General features: G+C 34.8%; 1 protein-coding gene across 3 annotated transcripts; it reads right to left on the bottom strand.

Moving 5' to 3' along the window:
* Nucleotides 1-681: 681 nt before the first annotated feature.
* LOC109056042 (kinesin-like protein KIF3C) lies at nucleotides 682-16052 on the bottom strand. 3 transcript variants are annotated; one of them, XM_042746752.1, is made up of 10 exons: nucleotides 15912-16052; nucleotides 14272-15833; nucleotides 8278-8379; nucleotides 8029-8151; nucleotides 6405-6413; nucleotides 4079-4197; nucleotides 3828-3944; nucleotides 3030-3138; nucleotides 2616-2782; nucleotides 682-1653 (listed from the first exon to the last, which is right to left on the bottom strand). In XM_042746752.1, exons 2-10 carry the CDS (start codon nucleotides 15691-15693, stop codon nucleotides 1539-1541), a joined length of 2283 nt encoding a protein of 760 aa, XP_042602686.1. In that variant the 5' UTR covers nucleotides 15694-15833; nucleotides 15912-16052; the 3' UTR covers nucleotides 682-1538. The 3 variants fall into 3 exon arrangements, with proteins under 3 accessions (XP_042602686.1, XP_042602685.1, XP_042602687.1); XM_042746751.1 differs by having other exon boundaries at nucleotides 14272-16024; XM_042746753.1 differs by lacking the exon at nucleotides 6405-6413 and having other exon boundaries at nucleotides 14272-16024.
* Between the last annotated feature and the right edge of the window lie 305 nt (nucleotides 16053-16357).

The raw sequence follows: 16357 nt of genomic DNA, 5'->3' as shown, positions 1-16357 counted from the left end.
CTTTAAGTTAGTGCAGTGGTTTAAAGGTCTAAGCAAAGCCCAGCTCATATAGTACATGCTTTTATCTCTCTATACAGACTATTCTAGAGCACAAGTTCTTCTAGAGCCAGGGTTCCCACACCTTTTTACCTATATATATATTATATATATATATATATATATATATATATATATATATATATATATATATACAAATGTGACAGTAAAAACAGCAAGGACGCATTACATTGATCAAATGTGACAGTAAAAACATTTATAATGTTAAAAAAAAATTCTATAACAAAAAATGTTCTTCTTTTGAACGTTCTATTCATTAAAGAACCCTGAAAAAAGCATCATGGTTTCCACAAAAATATGAAGCATCACAACTGTTTTTAATATTAATAATAATAATGAAATCAATAATAATAATAATAATAATAACAATAATAAATGGTTGTTTAAAACAGTTCAATTTAAAGTGTAGTAATATTTCATAATATTCCACTTTTCATCAAATAAATGCAGCCTTGCATTTAAAACAAACTTTTTTTGTTTTTGTTTTTTTGTTTTTATTGAGCCTAAACTTTGTTTATATATATATATATATATATATATATATGTGTGTGTGTGTGTGTGTGTGTGTGTGTGTGTGTATATATATATATATAGATATACATATACTGTATATCTATATATATATATATATATATAATACATTGTTATGACAGCTGTTGTCATTGTTAATACTTTTTTTTTTTTTACGATTCTGTTTTCATGTTTTTATATTTATTTATATGTATATTTATATTTTAAAACTGCATAAATTACATCTTCACAACTAACATTCTATTAATTTCCATAACTTTTCCAGGCCTGGAAAACCAATCACATTCCCTGACATTTCCAGGTTTTCCATGAGCCTGTGGGAACCCTGTCAATCCTTCCTTCAGCCAATCAGCCACCTGCCTCCCATCCAGACCCCTGATCAGATTCACAAAGACACACACGTACAGTAAGACATGCAGATAGAAAGAGAGACGTCTCTCTCAGCTCTCGTCTTGAAAGCTCAGGCTGAGCGATCACAAAGCCCCGTCCGTTTTGGCTTCCATCATTCGAGGTGTGTGTGGCTCTACTCCTGGTTCAGACCCGTGCAGGTCAGTAGAAACACACTGAGGTTGACCAACGGTTTTGGAAGCAGCAAAATGAATGAAAATAACTATCTTAACGAGCCTCAGGTGTCGGGAGAGGCGATGTTATTCAGTGCTGTTGATGGCAGTTATCGAAGTGTCTTCACTGTCCTGAGGAGCAGAGAGCTAGAGAGAGAGAAAGGGCGAATCATTTTACTAATATTAATCGTTTCATTGGTCCTGATGAGTTGGTGGGTCTAGTCCCACGTTCACGGTTTGCCTGTGGTAATCATCTGGTTGAAGGTTTGATTGCTTCAGCCTTGGTTAATAATGACAGACGGTTCGTCTCCCCCGTCTTCCTTGGTCTATGTAGGATTGATTGACTATTGTTTATCCCTTACGGGGGCGGGAATATGGTAATTCCAAGTCTCATTCCTGGGCTGTTGCCATGGTGATGTTCTGTGGGTGTGGCAAGCTGTGGGACCCTGAGGATGCCAAAGAGAGGGCGGAGCTTGAGGAGGAAATGACTTGCTGAGGCTGACACCTGCAAATACATAATGTCATTCTCTTGGGACTGACAGCAGTTTGAGTAGATGTAGTATGCAAAGAATACCTATGACCTACTATAATTGGCTAAAATGTGCTACTATTGTTTTAAAATAGTTTGGATTAATTTAAAGAGAATTATGCAACACTGTGGTCTTATTAAGTGCATGGTTAATGCAGCTAGAAGCAGCATCAAAGCATTTTTGTTTTATTTTTTAATACAATTTCTAGTCAAAATGTCTTTATTTTGGCAGTCCAATCAAATTAGAAGCCAAGAAACAGATTTAAATGGCAATTCCACAGGAAAAGGGAGATTAATTCAGGTAGTATAGTAATAGTAGCTGATTCTAATCACATCCTGCATAATAAGTTTGTCTTAGTTCCGTCAAATTGGAGGTACAGAGTGCCAAGTTTCAACAGAGTGAGGCTGAAGCATTCATTTGTGCATCAGGCTATCCTCAAGTTGAACCAAAAACCAAGAGTATAAGAGGTGAAGGTGCTGTAAAGTGTAGGGTGTAGTTTTAAACGTATAGTATATGTAATGTAATACTTATGTAAGTGTAATGTATAATCAGTGATGTAGATTAAATGTATTTGTTGGTGTTGAATGTTGTAAACATGGATACTGTCACTTGAGGAAAAATCCAGACTTTCACACTGCATTGTATATTAAATGTTATGAGAAATACACACATACATATTTCATTCCAAAAATAGCCTATATTTGAGAAATCTGCACTGAGATTAAACTATGTACACGAGGGCTATGTTATAGAGATTATGAGTTAATCTTGGATTACCGTATGGAGCATATCACACTATAATCACAGTTTAATCTAATCATAAACACAAATCATTTAAGATAAATATATATTTATTGCATATCATGTGTGTGTGTGTGCGCGTGTATGTGTGTGTGTGTGTGTAATGATTGTTTTTCTGTAATTATCTTTTACTAACCATGACTGAGATTTTCTGACCCGTCCGGCCGCTGATTTCTCTCTGTAACTGGTGTTGTCCAACAGAACGTCTCGGGACGGTTCCACCTCTGATCCAGACCTCGGGAGGTCCAGTTGAAACACAACAGGGGGAGTCATGTCCAGTTCCAGAACCATTATATTCTCTGCCTACGGAGGGACATGAGGGACAAAAGAAACAAGCACAACTACATAAAACTGCACACTGCAAAAAAATCACTTTCTTAATTACTATTTCTGCCTTTAAGTTTATAAATAACATCCTCAACATATATTTGGATTGGACATAATCACACAGACCAGAACATGAACTATTTTAACCATTTGATTTGACATCCTCTGGCCACATTCCACTTTTTCTTCCTACACTTCCGTCTCTCTCTCTCTATAAACGTACCCTGTATCTGGAATGAGCTCCCATCGCTATGGCAACCCTGGCGTACTGGCTGATTGGTCGCTTGTATCCCACAGCGGAGGCGGGTCTTCTCTTCATCTGTGTGAATTTACTGCATGAACAGAAAACAGAGCAGAACATCAACTTCACTATCAGTATCTGAGCTGTTCTGAACTGTCAGGTCAGTTTAGTATCACTGAAATAGTATCATAGTTTTTGTTACTATTTTTAATTAGATAGATACTATTTTTATATTTTCTGATTTTAATTTTAAAAAAAAATTTTAATTGTGTTTGTGTATAGCTTTTTTTAGTCGTAATTATTTTACATATAAATTAGAAATGTTGCCATGAAAACGAGCTGAAATAAAAAAAAGTTTTATACGTTTTTTAAAATATTTTATTTCCATTAACATTTATATTATTTGCATTAATGAAAATGTTTTTTTTTTTTTTTTTTTTTATGGTTTTAGTTAAAGACAATCAAGCCTATAATCAATAAACCCTATAATAAAAAATCATGGTGCCACTTACATTAAGTACTATGGTATAATACTATGGTATTCTGTGAAATACCAGGTACGTACCATGGTAATTATGTTTTCCAGGAACAGAAGAATTTTTGTTCTTAAGGTTCTAAAAATTGTGCCTATGTATAAATTTTGTTACAAAACAAAAAATATATATATATTTGTGCTATTCAATCATTTTGATGACTTCACTATTATTCTAAAATATGGAAAAAGTAAATATAAAGTATTAGTATCTGATGCATCACATGTATAGATGGAGGTTCACTCACTTCTCTGCAGGAACGAGAGGCTGAAACTTCCACTGGTCTTCCTCAGCATCAAACTGAAGTCTGTTCATGATTTTATTCTTCTCTTCAGGAGGTATAAAGTTCTCTATGATCAGATATCTGCAGAGACACAGACACATTAGCTGTGGACACTGCAGACATTCATGCAGCTGTGTGATTGTTCTTAAACGTGAGCCGTGGTAAAACCATGCACAGATCAAAGAAATGATGTGTGTTTTAGAGCTCAGTCTCACTTGAATTTGAGTTCTCTGGTCAGTTCATTCTGTGTTTGCTCCAGCTCCTGCCGGCTCCTCACATGCTCATCATTCACATCCTGAATGTCAGCCTTCAGAGACTGAAGCTTCGCATACAGCTGCACACACACATACACACACACACACACACACACACACACACACACACACAGAGAGAGAGAAAGAATGTGTGATCATCATCATCATCCACCCATCATCACTATTATCATCTGTCCAGCCTTCATCATCATTCATCCATCCATTCTTAGTTATCATCATTCATCCATCCATCCATCATCCATCCTTCATCATAATCATCCATCCTTTATCTTCATCCTTCTTCATCATCATCCATCCATCGTCATTATCATTCATCCATCCATCCATCTTCTTCATCTATACATCCATCCAATGATCTTCATCTATCCATCCATCCTTCATCATCATCATCATCCATCCATCTTCTTCATCTATCATCTATCCATCCATCATCCATCCATCCAATGATCTTCATCTATCCATCCATCCTTCATCATCATCATCCATCCATCCAATGATCTTCATCTATCCATCCATCCTTCATCATCATCATCCATCCATCCAATGATCTTCATCTATCCATCCTTCATCATCATCATCCATCCATCCAATGATCTTCATCTATCCATCCATCTATCCATCCATCATAATCATCACTCATTCAATGATCTTTCATAATCATCATCCATCCATCCATCCATCCTTCATCTTCATCATCATCATCATCCATCATCCATAATCATCACTTATTCATCCATACTTCATAATCATCATCCATCCATCCATAATTTCTTCATCCATCCACCCTTCATCATCATCATCATCATCATCCATAATCATCACTCATTCATCCATACTCCATAATCATCATCCATTCATCCATCCATCCATCATTTCTTCATCCATCCACCCTTCATCATCATCACCATCCATCATCCATAATCATCACTCATTCATCCATACTCCATAATCATCATCCATTCATCCATCCATCCATAATTTCTTCATCCATCCACCCTTCATCATCATCATCATCATCATCCATCATCCATAATCATCACTCATTCATCCATACTTCAAAAGCATCATCCATTCATTCATCCATCCACCCTTCATCATCATCATCATCATCATCATCCATCCATCATCCATAATCACTCACTCATTCATCCATACTTCAAAATCATCATCCATCCATCATCCATCTTCTTCATACATCTGTTCATCTTCTTCATCCTTCCATCCTTTATCATCATCATCCATCCATCCATCCATCATCCATCCATTCATCCTTCCTTTATCATCCATCCATTCATCTATCCTTCCTTCCTTCCTTCATCATCCATCCATCCATCCTCCCTTCATCATCCATCCATCCTTCATCATAATCATACATCCATCCATCCTTCATCATAATCATCCATCCATCCATCCATTCTTCATCATAATCATCCATCCATCCATCCTTCATCATAATCATCCATCCATCCATCCATCCATCCTTCATCATAATCATCCATCCATCCATCCATTCTTCATCATAATCATCCATCCATCCTTCATCATAATCATCCATCCATCCATCCATTCTTCATCATAATCATCCATCCATCCATCCATCCATTCTTCATCATAATCATCCATCCATCCTTCATCATAATCATCCATCCATCCATCCATTCTTCATCATAATCATCCATCCATCCATCCATTCTTCATCATAATCATCCATCCATCCTTCATCATAATCATCCATCCATCCACCCTTCATCATAATCATCTATCTATCCATCCATCCATCCATCCTTCGTCATCATCATCATCATCACTATCATGCAGACACTCAGTGCTCAGTGTTAGTGTGAGAGGTCAGCAGGGGTTAAAGGTGAAGGTCAGTAAGGAGCATGTAAAGGCTCTAGAGGACTTTCAGGAAGCTGGTTGTGTTTCATCTGAACATCAAAGCAGTTATTCCACACTCAGAACCCAACCGGAAGTGATGTGTTCTGACAGGAAGTGGCGTGCAGATTAATGTGGGAACAGTGGAGCTCAGTACTGTTTGGCCTGTCTGCTGTTGAGAATGAATCTCTGAAGACATCAGGGCTTCAGGAGGAGGGTTTTGGTGGTTAGCATGCCAGCAGTAGCCATGAAGATTAAAGCAGGCTGGCTAGAATTAGTTGCTGTGAAAGCATTTGTGCTTTTCATAATGCTTTAATGCCAAGACTAGCATTAAGCATTAGCCTCATAGCTTCTGACAGTCAGCAACTGAGCAAGTGTAAAACAAACTAACCTTCTTGTACTGATAAAAGGTGTTTTATTTTCACAGGGAGTGGGGTCAGGGGTGATCCAGGGGTCAAATGTCAAAGGTCCAGAATTAAGGGGGGAGCAAGAGGAACAGGAGTTAGGGAACTCAGAGCTGTTACACGTCTTTTTCGTTGTCAGTCTGTTCAGCGGTTGCTAAAGTCTCATTCAAATGAGTCAGAGGTTTGAAAAAGATCAGATTTAATATTTTTATAATATGCCTCTTATACTCACCATCACCAAGGCTGCACTTATTTGATTAAAAATACAGTAAAAATAGTATTATTATAGAAATATTATTACTCAAAATATTATATTATAAAATATATAAAATATTATTATATAATTATTATTTAAAAGAAGTGTTTTCTATGTGAATATATTGTAAAATGTAATTTATTCCTGTGATGCAAAACTGAATTTTCAGCATCATAACTCCAGTCTTCAGTGTCACATGACCCTTAAGAAATCATTCTGATATGATTATTTGCTGCTCAAGAAACATTTTTGATTATAATAATAATGTTGAAAATGTTGTGCAGCTTCCTAATTTTGTAGAAATCGTAATACTTTATTTTCAAGATTTTTTGATGAATAGAAAGTTTATTAAGCATTAATTTGAAACAGAGATCTTTTATACCATTACAAATGTCTTTACTTTCATTTTTGGTCTATTTAATGCATGCAATTACAAAATAAAAATTATTATTATTTTAAAACGGGTTTATTAGAGTTAACTAAAACTAAAACCATAAAAATATTTTTGTTGTCTTGAAATAAAATAAATATTAACAGAAACAATATATATACACACACACACACACACACACACACACACAGAGAGTGTACTTACCACTTAAATTTATTTTATTTTAGCTAGTTGCCAGGGCAACATTTCCTATTTTTATCTAGTTTATCTTGATGTACTAAAATAATTGAAAGTAAAAATGACTTAAAATTAATGAAAAACTATATAGACATATTTCAAAATACAACAAATTTACTAAAACTTTGACTAAAAATTAAAAATAACAAAAATAAATAATATAATAAAAACTATAATAGTATCTCAACACTGTAAAAAACAAATTCAGACCTCTCCAACTCAAACTTTTTTATTGACTGATCACATCTAAATGTTTTAATTGGCCAAACTGAATTAGTATGAATTGAATTTCATAAATTTAATTAGGCCAACGGAAATATTTAGATGTGATCAGTCACTAGAAAATATTGAGTTGGAGAGGTTTTTATTTTTTTACAGTGAATGGTAATAAAATAATCATATCACTGACCCCATAATATACCATTTATACTCCATTAGCTATTTATCTGTGAGGAAAACCAGTTTAGATTAGATTTTTTACACCTGTGAGCGATAAATCAACATGGTGGATTGTGAAAATACATTATGGGATATTTGTTATTAATCTTTTGCTTAGGATGCATAAAGTTCCAAATAAAAAGAAAGAATTATCAAATGAGATGAAGCATCTCAGAATGACCACTGCTCCCAAAACAAGGACCTTCTCTTCATTACAATCTCTGAATGTGACGCTATCACCATGCTTCACCTCTCTCCAGGTGTGTGTGTGTGTGTGTGTGTATCTCACCTTTTTAAGTTTCTTGGTCTTTGCTTCCACTTCCTGTTGCAGTGAGGAGAACGTTTCTCTGAGTTCTAGTGTCTCCTCATCCTGAGCCAACACTTGCTGCTGTATTTCTCTCTCTCTGCGTGTCTGCAGACACACACAGATGCACACACTCAGGTATGTGTTGTACACGAGCACATATGGATGCTGAAGGTGGAGTGTGTTGTTTTTTGTGTGACCAGTAATTGCAAACACTAAAACAGTGTGTGTTACCTGTTCTGCAATCTCGTGTCTTTTCTGTTCAAGCATCTTCTGTTGCTCATTAGTGTGATCAATAATGTTCTTCCCACCAACCAGCAGCTTGCTCTCCATCGCCTGGCAACCACAAGAAAGCATCAACATCAGCAGCGGATCACATGTAGAGGTCACACTCATTAGGATATATCAGATCACTTCAGCTGCTTTTATATAAAGCTAATTATAATGATTACAGACATTTTATTAAAAGTTTTAGTCATTTAATGTGCTTTTTTTATATTTCTTTTGAATTTTTTTAACGTTTTTTTACTTATCCCAAAACAATTCAAATATAATAAATGCAATTCACAATTTTTGTTTAAATGAAATAAAACAGAACTAAACCCTTCAGCAGACACTCAGTACCCAAACAGAAGTAATTAATATTTGTAGTATTTTTTTTTTTCATTTTAGTTTTATTCATTGTTATGTGTTTTATTTTTTTAATTTTTTTTCTATTCAACTATTTTATTTTTTATATTTGTAATTTTGGTACCAAACCAATTAAAATATGAAAGAATTTAATTCAGAAAAAAATTAATGAAAATGAAATAAAATGGTGCTTAAACCTTTAGACACCCAGGTCTCAAACGGAAGTTATTATTATTTTGAATCACCTTTTTACATTTTTAAAATTATTTTAGTTTTAGTTATTCTATTATGTGCTTTTTTTTCTTTTTCTTTTTGGTGCCAAAACAGCTACAATTTAATACATGTAATTTACAAATATATATATATATATATATAAATTCAAGAAAATAATGTAATGAAATGTATTTTTTACAATATTTCTATTTAACTTATCTTTTTCAGTAATACATTTATATATTTTACAAATTAAAATAAATAATTCACAAATTTAATTTTTTTTTATTTCATGTGCTTTTGCCTTTTTTTAGTTTTTGCTTTTTTTAAAATATTTATATTTAACTTTTCTATATTCAACAATTAATAAATATGATTAAAATACTCATTTATTTGAAGAACAAACTCTTACTGACCCCAAATTTTTTAGACCGTAGTATAATATAATTAATATGTTCAATCAAATGCAGTGGAACTTTGAACCAATGAGACTTGTTGTGGGCGGGGCTTCTGGGTGTTATGCTGCACAAATAGAAAACTGCTCAATTTTGTTGCATCACAAGCGATTGCTGTCACTCTAGTGGCCTGAAATCACCAACTCTCTTTGATAACGGATGACTTCTGGTTTGTTTCTCATTACAAATGTCTGTGAGTGTGAACGAGCTTTTGGAAGGCATGATGAAAATCAGCTCTGTGAATCTCCTCCCCCACTCAACACACAGAGCTCTCTTTGTGGATGGCAGCAGCTCGCGGCTTTAGTGACACACAAAGATTATTGTCAAAGAGCCACAACAGAAACAAGAACAAAGCCTGAGCCCAGAACTACAGCTGAGATGCACGGCCCGTAACATCCAAAACACCCTGTCAGAACCCATCAGACTCCACAGCACATGTCCCTCTGATTTACACACACAATCCATCTCTCTCTGTCTCTCTCTGTGAGCACGGGACTGGAACGGAGGGAAAGGGAGGAGAGATAATGCAGAGACATGGAAAGATGGACAGAATGGGCTTTTTGTCCCATGGGATGAAACCAAAACCTTCTCGGGTTAATGTACAGTCAAGCAGAGGGGCGGAGATAATTACAAACCTTATCAGCATAGTTGTTAATATTCATTAGGTGCATAACTAAGCTTAAACCAGTTTTACTTAGATTGGAAAAATTTTACCTTGCAGTGTGACCAACAGATTAACAGACAATTGAAATAAAAAAAACAAGCAATTAAACTATAATACATATAATACAGACACATGTATTATAATCTTATCATGGTTATGAATATTAATTAGGTGTAACATTTGGCCCAATGCGCCTTACTTGTCCTGAAGCAGTTTTACATGGCCTGCAAAAAATTTTCTTTCCAACAAAAGGAGAGAAAAAAAGCAAAATATATTATATTAAATTATATTATATGATACAATAAAATAAAATAAAATTTTAGTAATTCATATTCTGAATGAGCTTTTTTAATATATTATTTTTTATTTTAATTTTAGACTTTGTTATTTGTGTTTTGTCTTTTGTTTGTTTTTTTCTTTTTCTAAACATTTCTATTTAACTTTTAGTTTTAGTAATGTCGATATGATTAAATGATAATACATTTAATTCACAAAAAATTAAAAATTAAATATTCAAAGAAATGTGGTGCAATATATATATATATATATATATATATATATATATATATATATATATATATAGCACCACATTTCTTTGAATATTTAATTTTATTTTGAATATTTAATTTATATATATATATATATATATATATATATATATATATCTATATATATATATATATATATATATATATATATAATTAAATTCATATTTAGAATAGGCTTTTTTTAATTCTTTAGTTTATTTTAGATTTTAGTTACAGTAATTTTTGTTTTTATTATTATTATTACTATTTATATCTATTTAACTTTAATTTATTTTTGTTAGTATCAAAGTAGTAATGTTAGTACCTAAACAATTTATATAAAATTATTACATGAGTATAAAATATATATAAAAAGGTTAAATGTAAATAAAAGAGTGCTAAACCCTTTACACAATCATGTCTAGAGGCTTGATTTTGACTTTTACATGTAAAACATAAAAATTATACAGTAACAATAGAAAAAAAAAAAAGAATACAGAAAAAAAAAAAAAAAAGATATAAAAATAAAAATAGACACTGGCCTCCGGGGAAGCATCAGCAGGATTCTCCGTCATCACACACACACACACACACACACACACACACACACACACACACACACACACACACACACACACACACACACACACACACACACACACACACTCAGCACAAAATACACTCACATTTAACAGAAACCCATCCACCAAAACCCCCACACTCCCGTCACCATTGGCAACGGAGCTCAGGACCAGCCTGGCTCATTATCCATTCACACTGCTGAGGAATTCATTGGCCAGAAGCTCTGAACGGAAGCTCCGCCCACCAGCACATAGACGCTGACACATCAATATTTCAGCAAAGCATGCTGGGAGAAGGCCAATGACTGAGTATACTGTCAGCACACACAGGCTATGTTTGGAACTGAATACTAGCATTCATTATATAACAATATACTGTGAAACAATTATGTTGAATTTGTAATTCAGCAAGTGACATTCAGCTGTTTTGCATTTTTAATCCATCATCTGGGGATTCCATGTATCCAAAATTATTTTTATATTTTCAGTTTTCATTTTAATATTAATTTCAATATACATTTGAGCAATCTTATGCGCTATATATATATATATATATATATATATATATATATATATATATATATATATATATATATATATATATATATAAATTTAAATATTTCTGTTTAGCTTTCATTTATTTTATTTAATCTTTACTGTTAGTTTTTTTTATTCATTTGAGTAATTTTAGTATACTTCAAATTATCTAGGAATTGCATTATACAAATATGCAATATTAATTAATCAGTATTATTTATATAATGTTATAAGAATTTTTATTTTTATGTTTTCAGTTTTCTTTTTAACATTCGCAACATAATATGTTCCAGTAATTTTGATATGTGTTTTTGTCATTTTTTTAGTTTGATTATTTTATATTTATTTATTATTCATATTTTATTTTTATTTTTTAATTTTTTTGGCAATTTTAGTACTTTGGATAATTTATTTCAGTTAGTTGCCAAAGCAACAGTTTAGCTTATGTTTTACATTCAATATTTATATTCTACTTCATTTTCAGGTTTATTTTACTAATACAAATTATTTTTAATAGTTTTGTTAACAATAGCAACACTGGTATACATTCTACACACTGTAAAAACAGTATAATTATTTTAGTATTACACAGCATTACACTCCAAATCACCAAGTCACAGACACAAACAAATCCAAAAGACACTATATTATTATATCTCTTCCTGTCTGTCTGTCTGTCTCGCCCCCCACGTCCTTTCTTTAAATGACACTATAATTAAACTAGAAGACAGTTGTGTAAACAGACATTAAAGGCTAAATGTGTGTGTGAAGTGGTTTAGTCTGTTCCACAGGTAAAACAGGCACATGAGCACTGGGGATTGACAATTAAACACTCAATTCACTGCAGCAGCACAACAAATCTGGGGCAAAAACTGAGTCATGAGCTAAGTTTGGAATGACACCATACTACTCATACTATGTGTGCAGCAGTATACAGTGAGTGGTATGTGATTGTGAACACAGACATGCAGTGATATATTTCCTGTGTTGCCGTTATTGTTTGAGGTAGAGTGATGGGATTGGCTCAGCACAGGGAACAGGATGAGGTCGCGATGAATCATCACCTGTCAGGAAATGACCCACCAATAATCAGAGTTATTTATAAATTTGAAGCCCCTCTCTCATCCTGCATCTGGCCAGAACCTCAGCAAACACCTCCAGCAGCCTACTTTGCCGTCACAAACACTCAGAATAAAGCACCGGTACACGTGAAGACATGATGTCATGCGTTACATCATCACAAGATGTATCACGTCACATGACTATTACAGAGAACACACAAGGTTATTTTATGATTAATGTACTATTAGTTTTTATTTATATTTTGAATATTTTTTTTCTGTTTTTGTTTTAATTTTAAAGGGTTAGTAATTTTGTTGTTTTTGTCATTTTTATGTTTTTTTAATGTTTATACAGCTTTTAAGTTTTCATTTTTTTTTAAAAATTTCTTTAGTCAATCGTAGTTTTATATTTGCTATTTAAATTTTAATTTTAGTTCAAGTTTTAGTAATTTAGTTGTTGATGTCATTTTTATAGTTTTTGTTTTTTAAAATGTCTATACAGCTTTTTATTTTTAAGTTTTATTATTTTTATTCATTTTTATATTATTATTATTATTATATCATTTTTATTTATATTTTATTATCATATGTTATATTTTCTGTTTTTAATGTTAATTACATTTTTAGTCATTTTGTTGTGGGTTTGTCTGTTTTAGTTAGTTTTCTAATGTCTATACAGCTTTAATTTAATTTTAGTTTTAGTTTATTTAGTTTTAGTTAATTTAGTACTTAAATTAAACTGAATGAAAATTTAAAATGTTTCCTTGGAAACCAGATGAAATTAATAAGTTTAAGTTTTTTATTTCAATTAATGTTTATTTAAAACATACAATATAAAATAGTTTTATTAAAATAGTTTATAAAAATAGTTTATGTCTTATAGTTTAAAAATGGTGTATATATATTATAAAAAAATATATATATATATATATATATATATATATATATATATATATATATATATATATATATATATATATATATATATATATATATATATGGTTTTAGCTTTAGTTAATGATAATAATCCTGACACGCAGACACTGATGATGGGAATCAGAGCATTACTAGTCTTAGCATGTTAACTGTAATCAGTGCTTTTACTCCAGACAGTGTAAAGAATCTCTGCCTGCCTACTGTCTTTTAATTGGCTTAATGATGACCGAGAAACAACAAGAGCATGTGATTGGCTGACCACAGCAGGATGTCGTCCACCATCAGCTGTCTGTGCTTGAGTCTATTAGCTCTCGCACACACAGCTGAAGGTCTGTACCCCATTATTGAATACACTTCTCTATAACCTGACAGCATCTACGGGAATAAAAAAGCAAAGCTACTGTCTTGTTTAGATATGAATGGATTACGCATAGTATTGTCAACCTCAGAAGACCAACAGTTGCTTGTGTTGAACTGTGCAGTGGAGGAAACACATGGATCCTGTCATCATTTATTTTTAAGAATAACTGTATGTAAAGTTTCGAATTTCATTCAAATAAAATCATTCTACACATCAATGGAACCTGAAAAAACCATAAACACCCCACACACAATCTTACTCACCTTAAACTTGGCTGTGAGAAGATCTGTGGCCTCCTGCTCCTTCTGCAGATGCCTCATCATCCTCTCTTTCTCCTCCAGGAGTCTCTGTTTCTCCTCGGCCACCAGAGAATGATCATCTCTGATGGCCTCCTTCTCTCTCTCCAGCTTCTCCTGCTGCTCCTTCATGTACTCCTGCGCCTCCTTCTCCACGCTTTCCTCCTCATCCTCATCTTCAACATCATCCTCCTCTCCCTCTTCTACCTCGCCACCATCTCCGATCTTCCTCAGTCTCCTGCTCCTCCTCTTCCTCTTGGTGATCATGCCGCGTTTATCCAGCTGCGCTTTCAGCCGGGCGATCTCCTCCTGGAACTCCCTCAGGAGGGCATCTTTGGGGTCTTCATTGACGCGAGGCTTGTTCTTGATGTTCTTGGCGCGGTTGGCGTAACGCAAGGTGGTCAGGGTCTCCTCATAATTGTAGGAGGCCGGTCCCAACGTGGCCACCATGATGGTCTTGGCGTTCCCGCCCAATGAGTCCTGCAGCAACCGTGTGAGTTTAGAGTCACGGTAGGGAACATGAGAACTTCGCCCGTCCACCAACGCAGAAATTACGTTTCCCAGAGCGGAGAGGGACAGGTTGATCTTGGTGGCCTCCTTCAGACGTTCTCCTTGGACGCCAGTCTTGGTCTGTCTCTCGCTGCCAGCCAGGTCAACCAAGTTGAGTTTGCCAACGCGAATATGGTTCTGTCCATCCGGCCCAAGCTGGCTGCACTCCACCGTGATGATAAAGATAGCATGAGACCTCGAGCTGTGCTCGTTCATGTTGGTAAAACCCACCGATCTGCTCTGGTTCCCAACGTTCATCACATGCTCGATCTCCTTCACGTTCTTGGTGACGAAAGAGGACAGATCTTTGATGTAGACCCCTGAGTCGGCACTCTCCTTCAGCTCCAGCTTCTTGCTGTGGTCTTTGGTGAGCAGGTCGCGGATCTCCTCCTGGTAGATCTCCAAATAAGAGGCCCGGACCAGGTACTGCTGGTTCTGAGAGCGCGAGATGTGCGTAAAGATGTGCTCAAACGAGTTTGGGATGATGCCGCGGCGCTCGGCGTCAAGCCACTGGCCTTGCATGGTGTACGTCTTCCCGGTTCCCGTCTGTCCGTACGCGAAGATGGTGCCGTTAAAGCCGCGGAGAACCGAGTCGATAAGCGGACGCACCGTCTCGTCGTACAGGTCGCTCTGTTTGGAACAAGCGTCGTAAACCGCGTCGAACGTGAAGCTCTTGAGCAGCTCTCCCAGACCCGCCTTGGGGTTCCGCAGGGCCACCTGGCCCAGTTTCACATCCATCTGCACGATATTCTCATACCCCATCGATTCCTCTTTACGGTTGAGCGGGCGACACCGAACCACCACCTTCACCGCCTCGCCGTTTTTTGCTTTCATGGACATGTTGAACCCGTCTGCGAGATGAATGGATCACGAATGAGCGCAGTATTGCCGTTAAAGCAGATGGATGATGGAAGATGTCAGCATCAGCATCACCCGGTTACCGATCGCATAGTGTCAGTCCCGGTGCAAATCTCTGCGGTCTGCACGAATGAATAAAAGATAAAGGCGGTTCCGTCATGAACACGTATGGATGTAATCATAAGCTCAAAATATCTCACCGATTTCCACCGAAACACAAGAAGCTCCGAAATACAAACGCGTCTGACAAGAGAACACACACATCAGCTGCGCTTCACTGCAGCCCTGCCCAAACACACACACGCACACACACACTCACATCAGGGTTGCCAGGTCTCGCAAGAGAAACAAGCACACTGAATTTTTAAGCAATTATGGCTCTGCTATATTAGAGAAATTTCACATTTCAATTTCTGACTTAAGATTTGAAAAAAAAAAGAGTCTATTTGCTAAGAAAAATTACCATGATTTTTAAACAGAATTCCGAATTAGGATGTTTCTGAATTAAAGATTCTGTTCAATTTCTATTAATAGACTACTTTAATAAATGCAGTTATTTGAGAATTTTCTCAGGATTCTGATTACAAATTATAAAATTATTTTAAATTAGAGAAATAAATGTGTGTTTACACAGACTTAAATGCGA

This window comes from Cyprinus carpio, chromosome B20 (genome assembly GCF_018340385.1).
Source record: "Cyprinus carpio isolate SPL01 chromosome B20, ASM1834038v1, whole genome shotgun sequence".
NCBI classification, from domain to species: domain Eukaryota; kingdom Metazoa; phylum Chordata; class Actinopteri; order Cypriniformes; family Cyprinidae; genus Cyprinus; species Cyprinus carpio.
The sequence above is the reverse complement of the archived record's forward strand: the minus strand, read 5'-3'. Positions and strand labels throughout refer to the sequence as shown.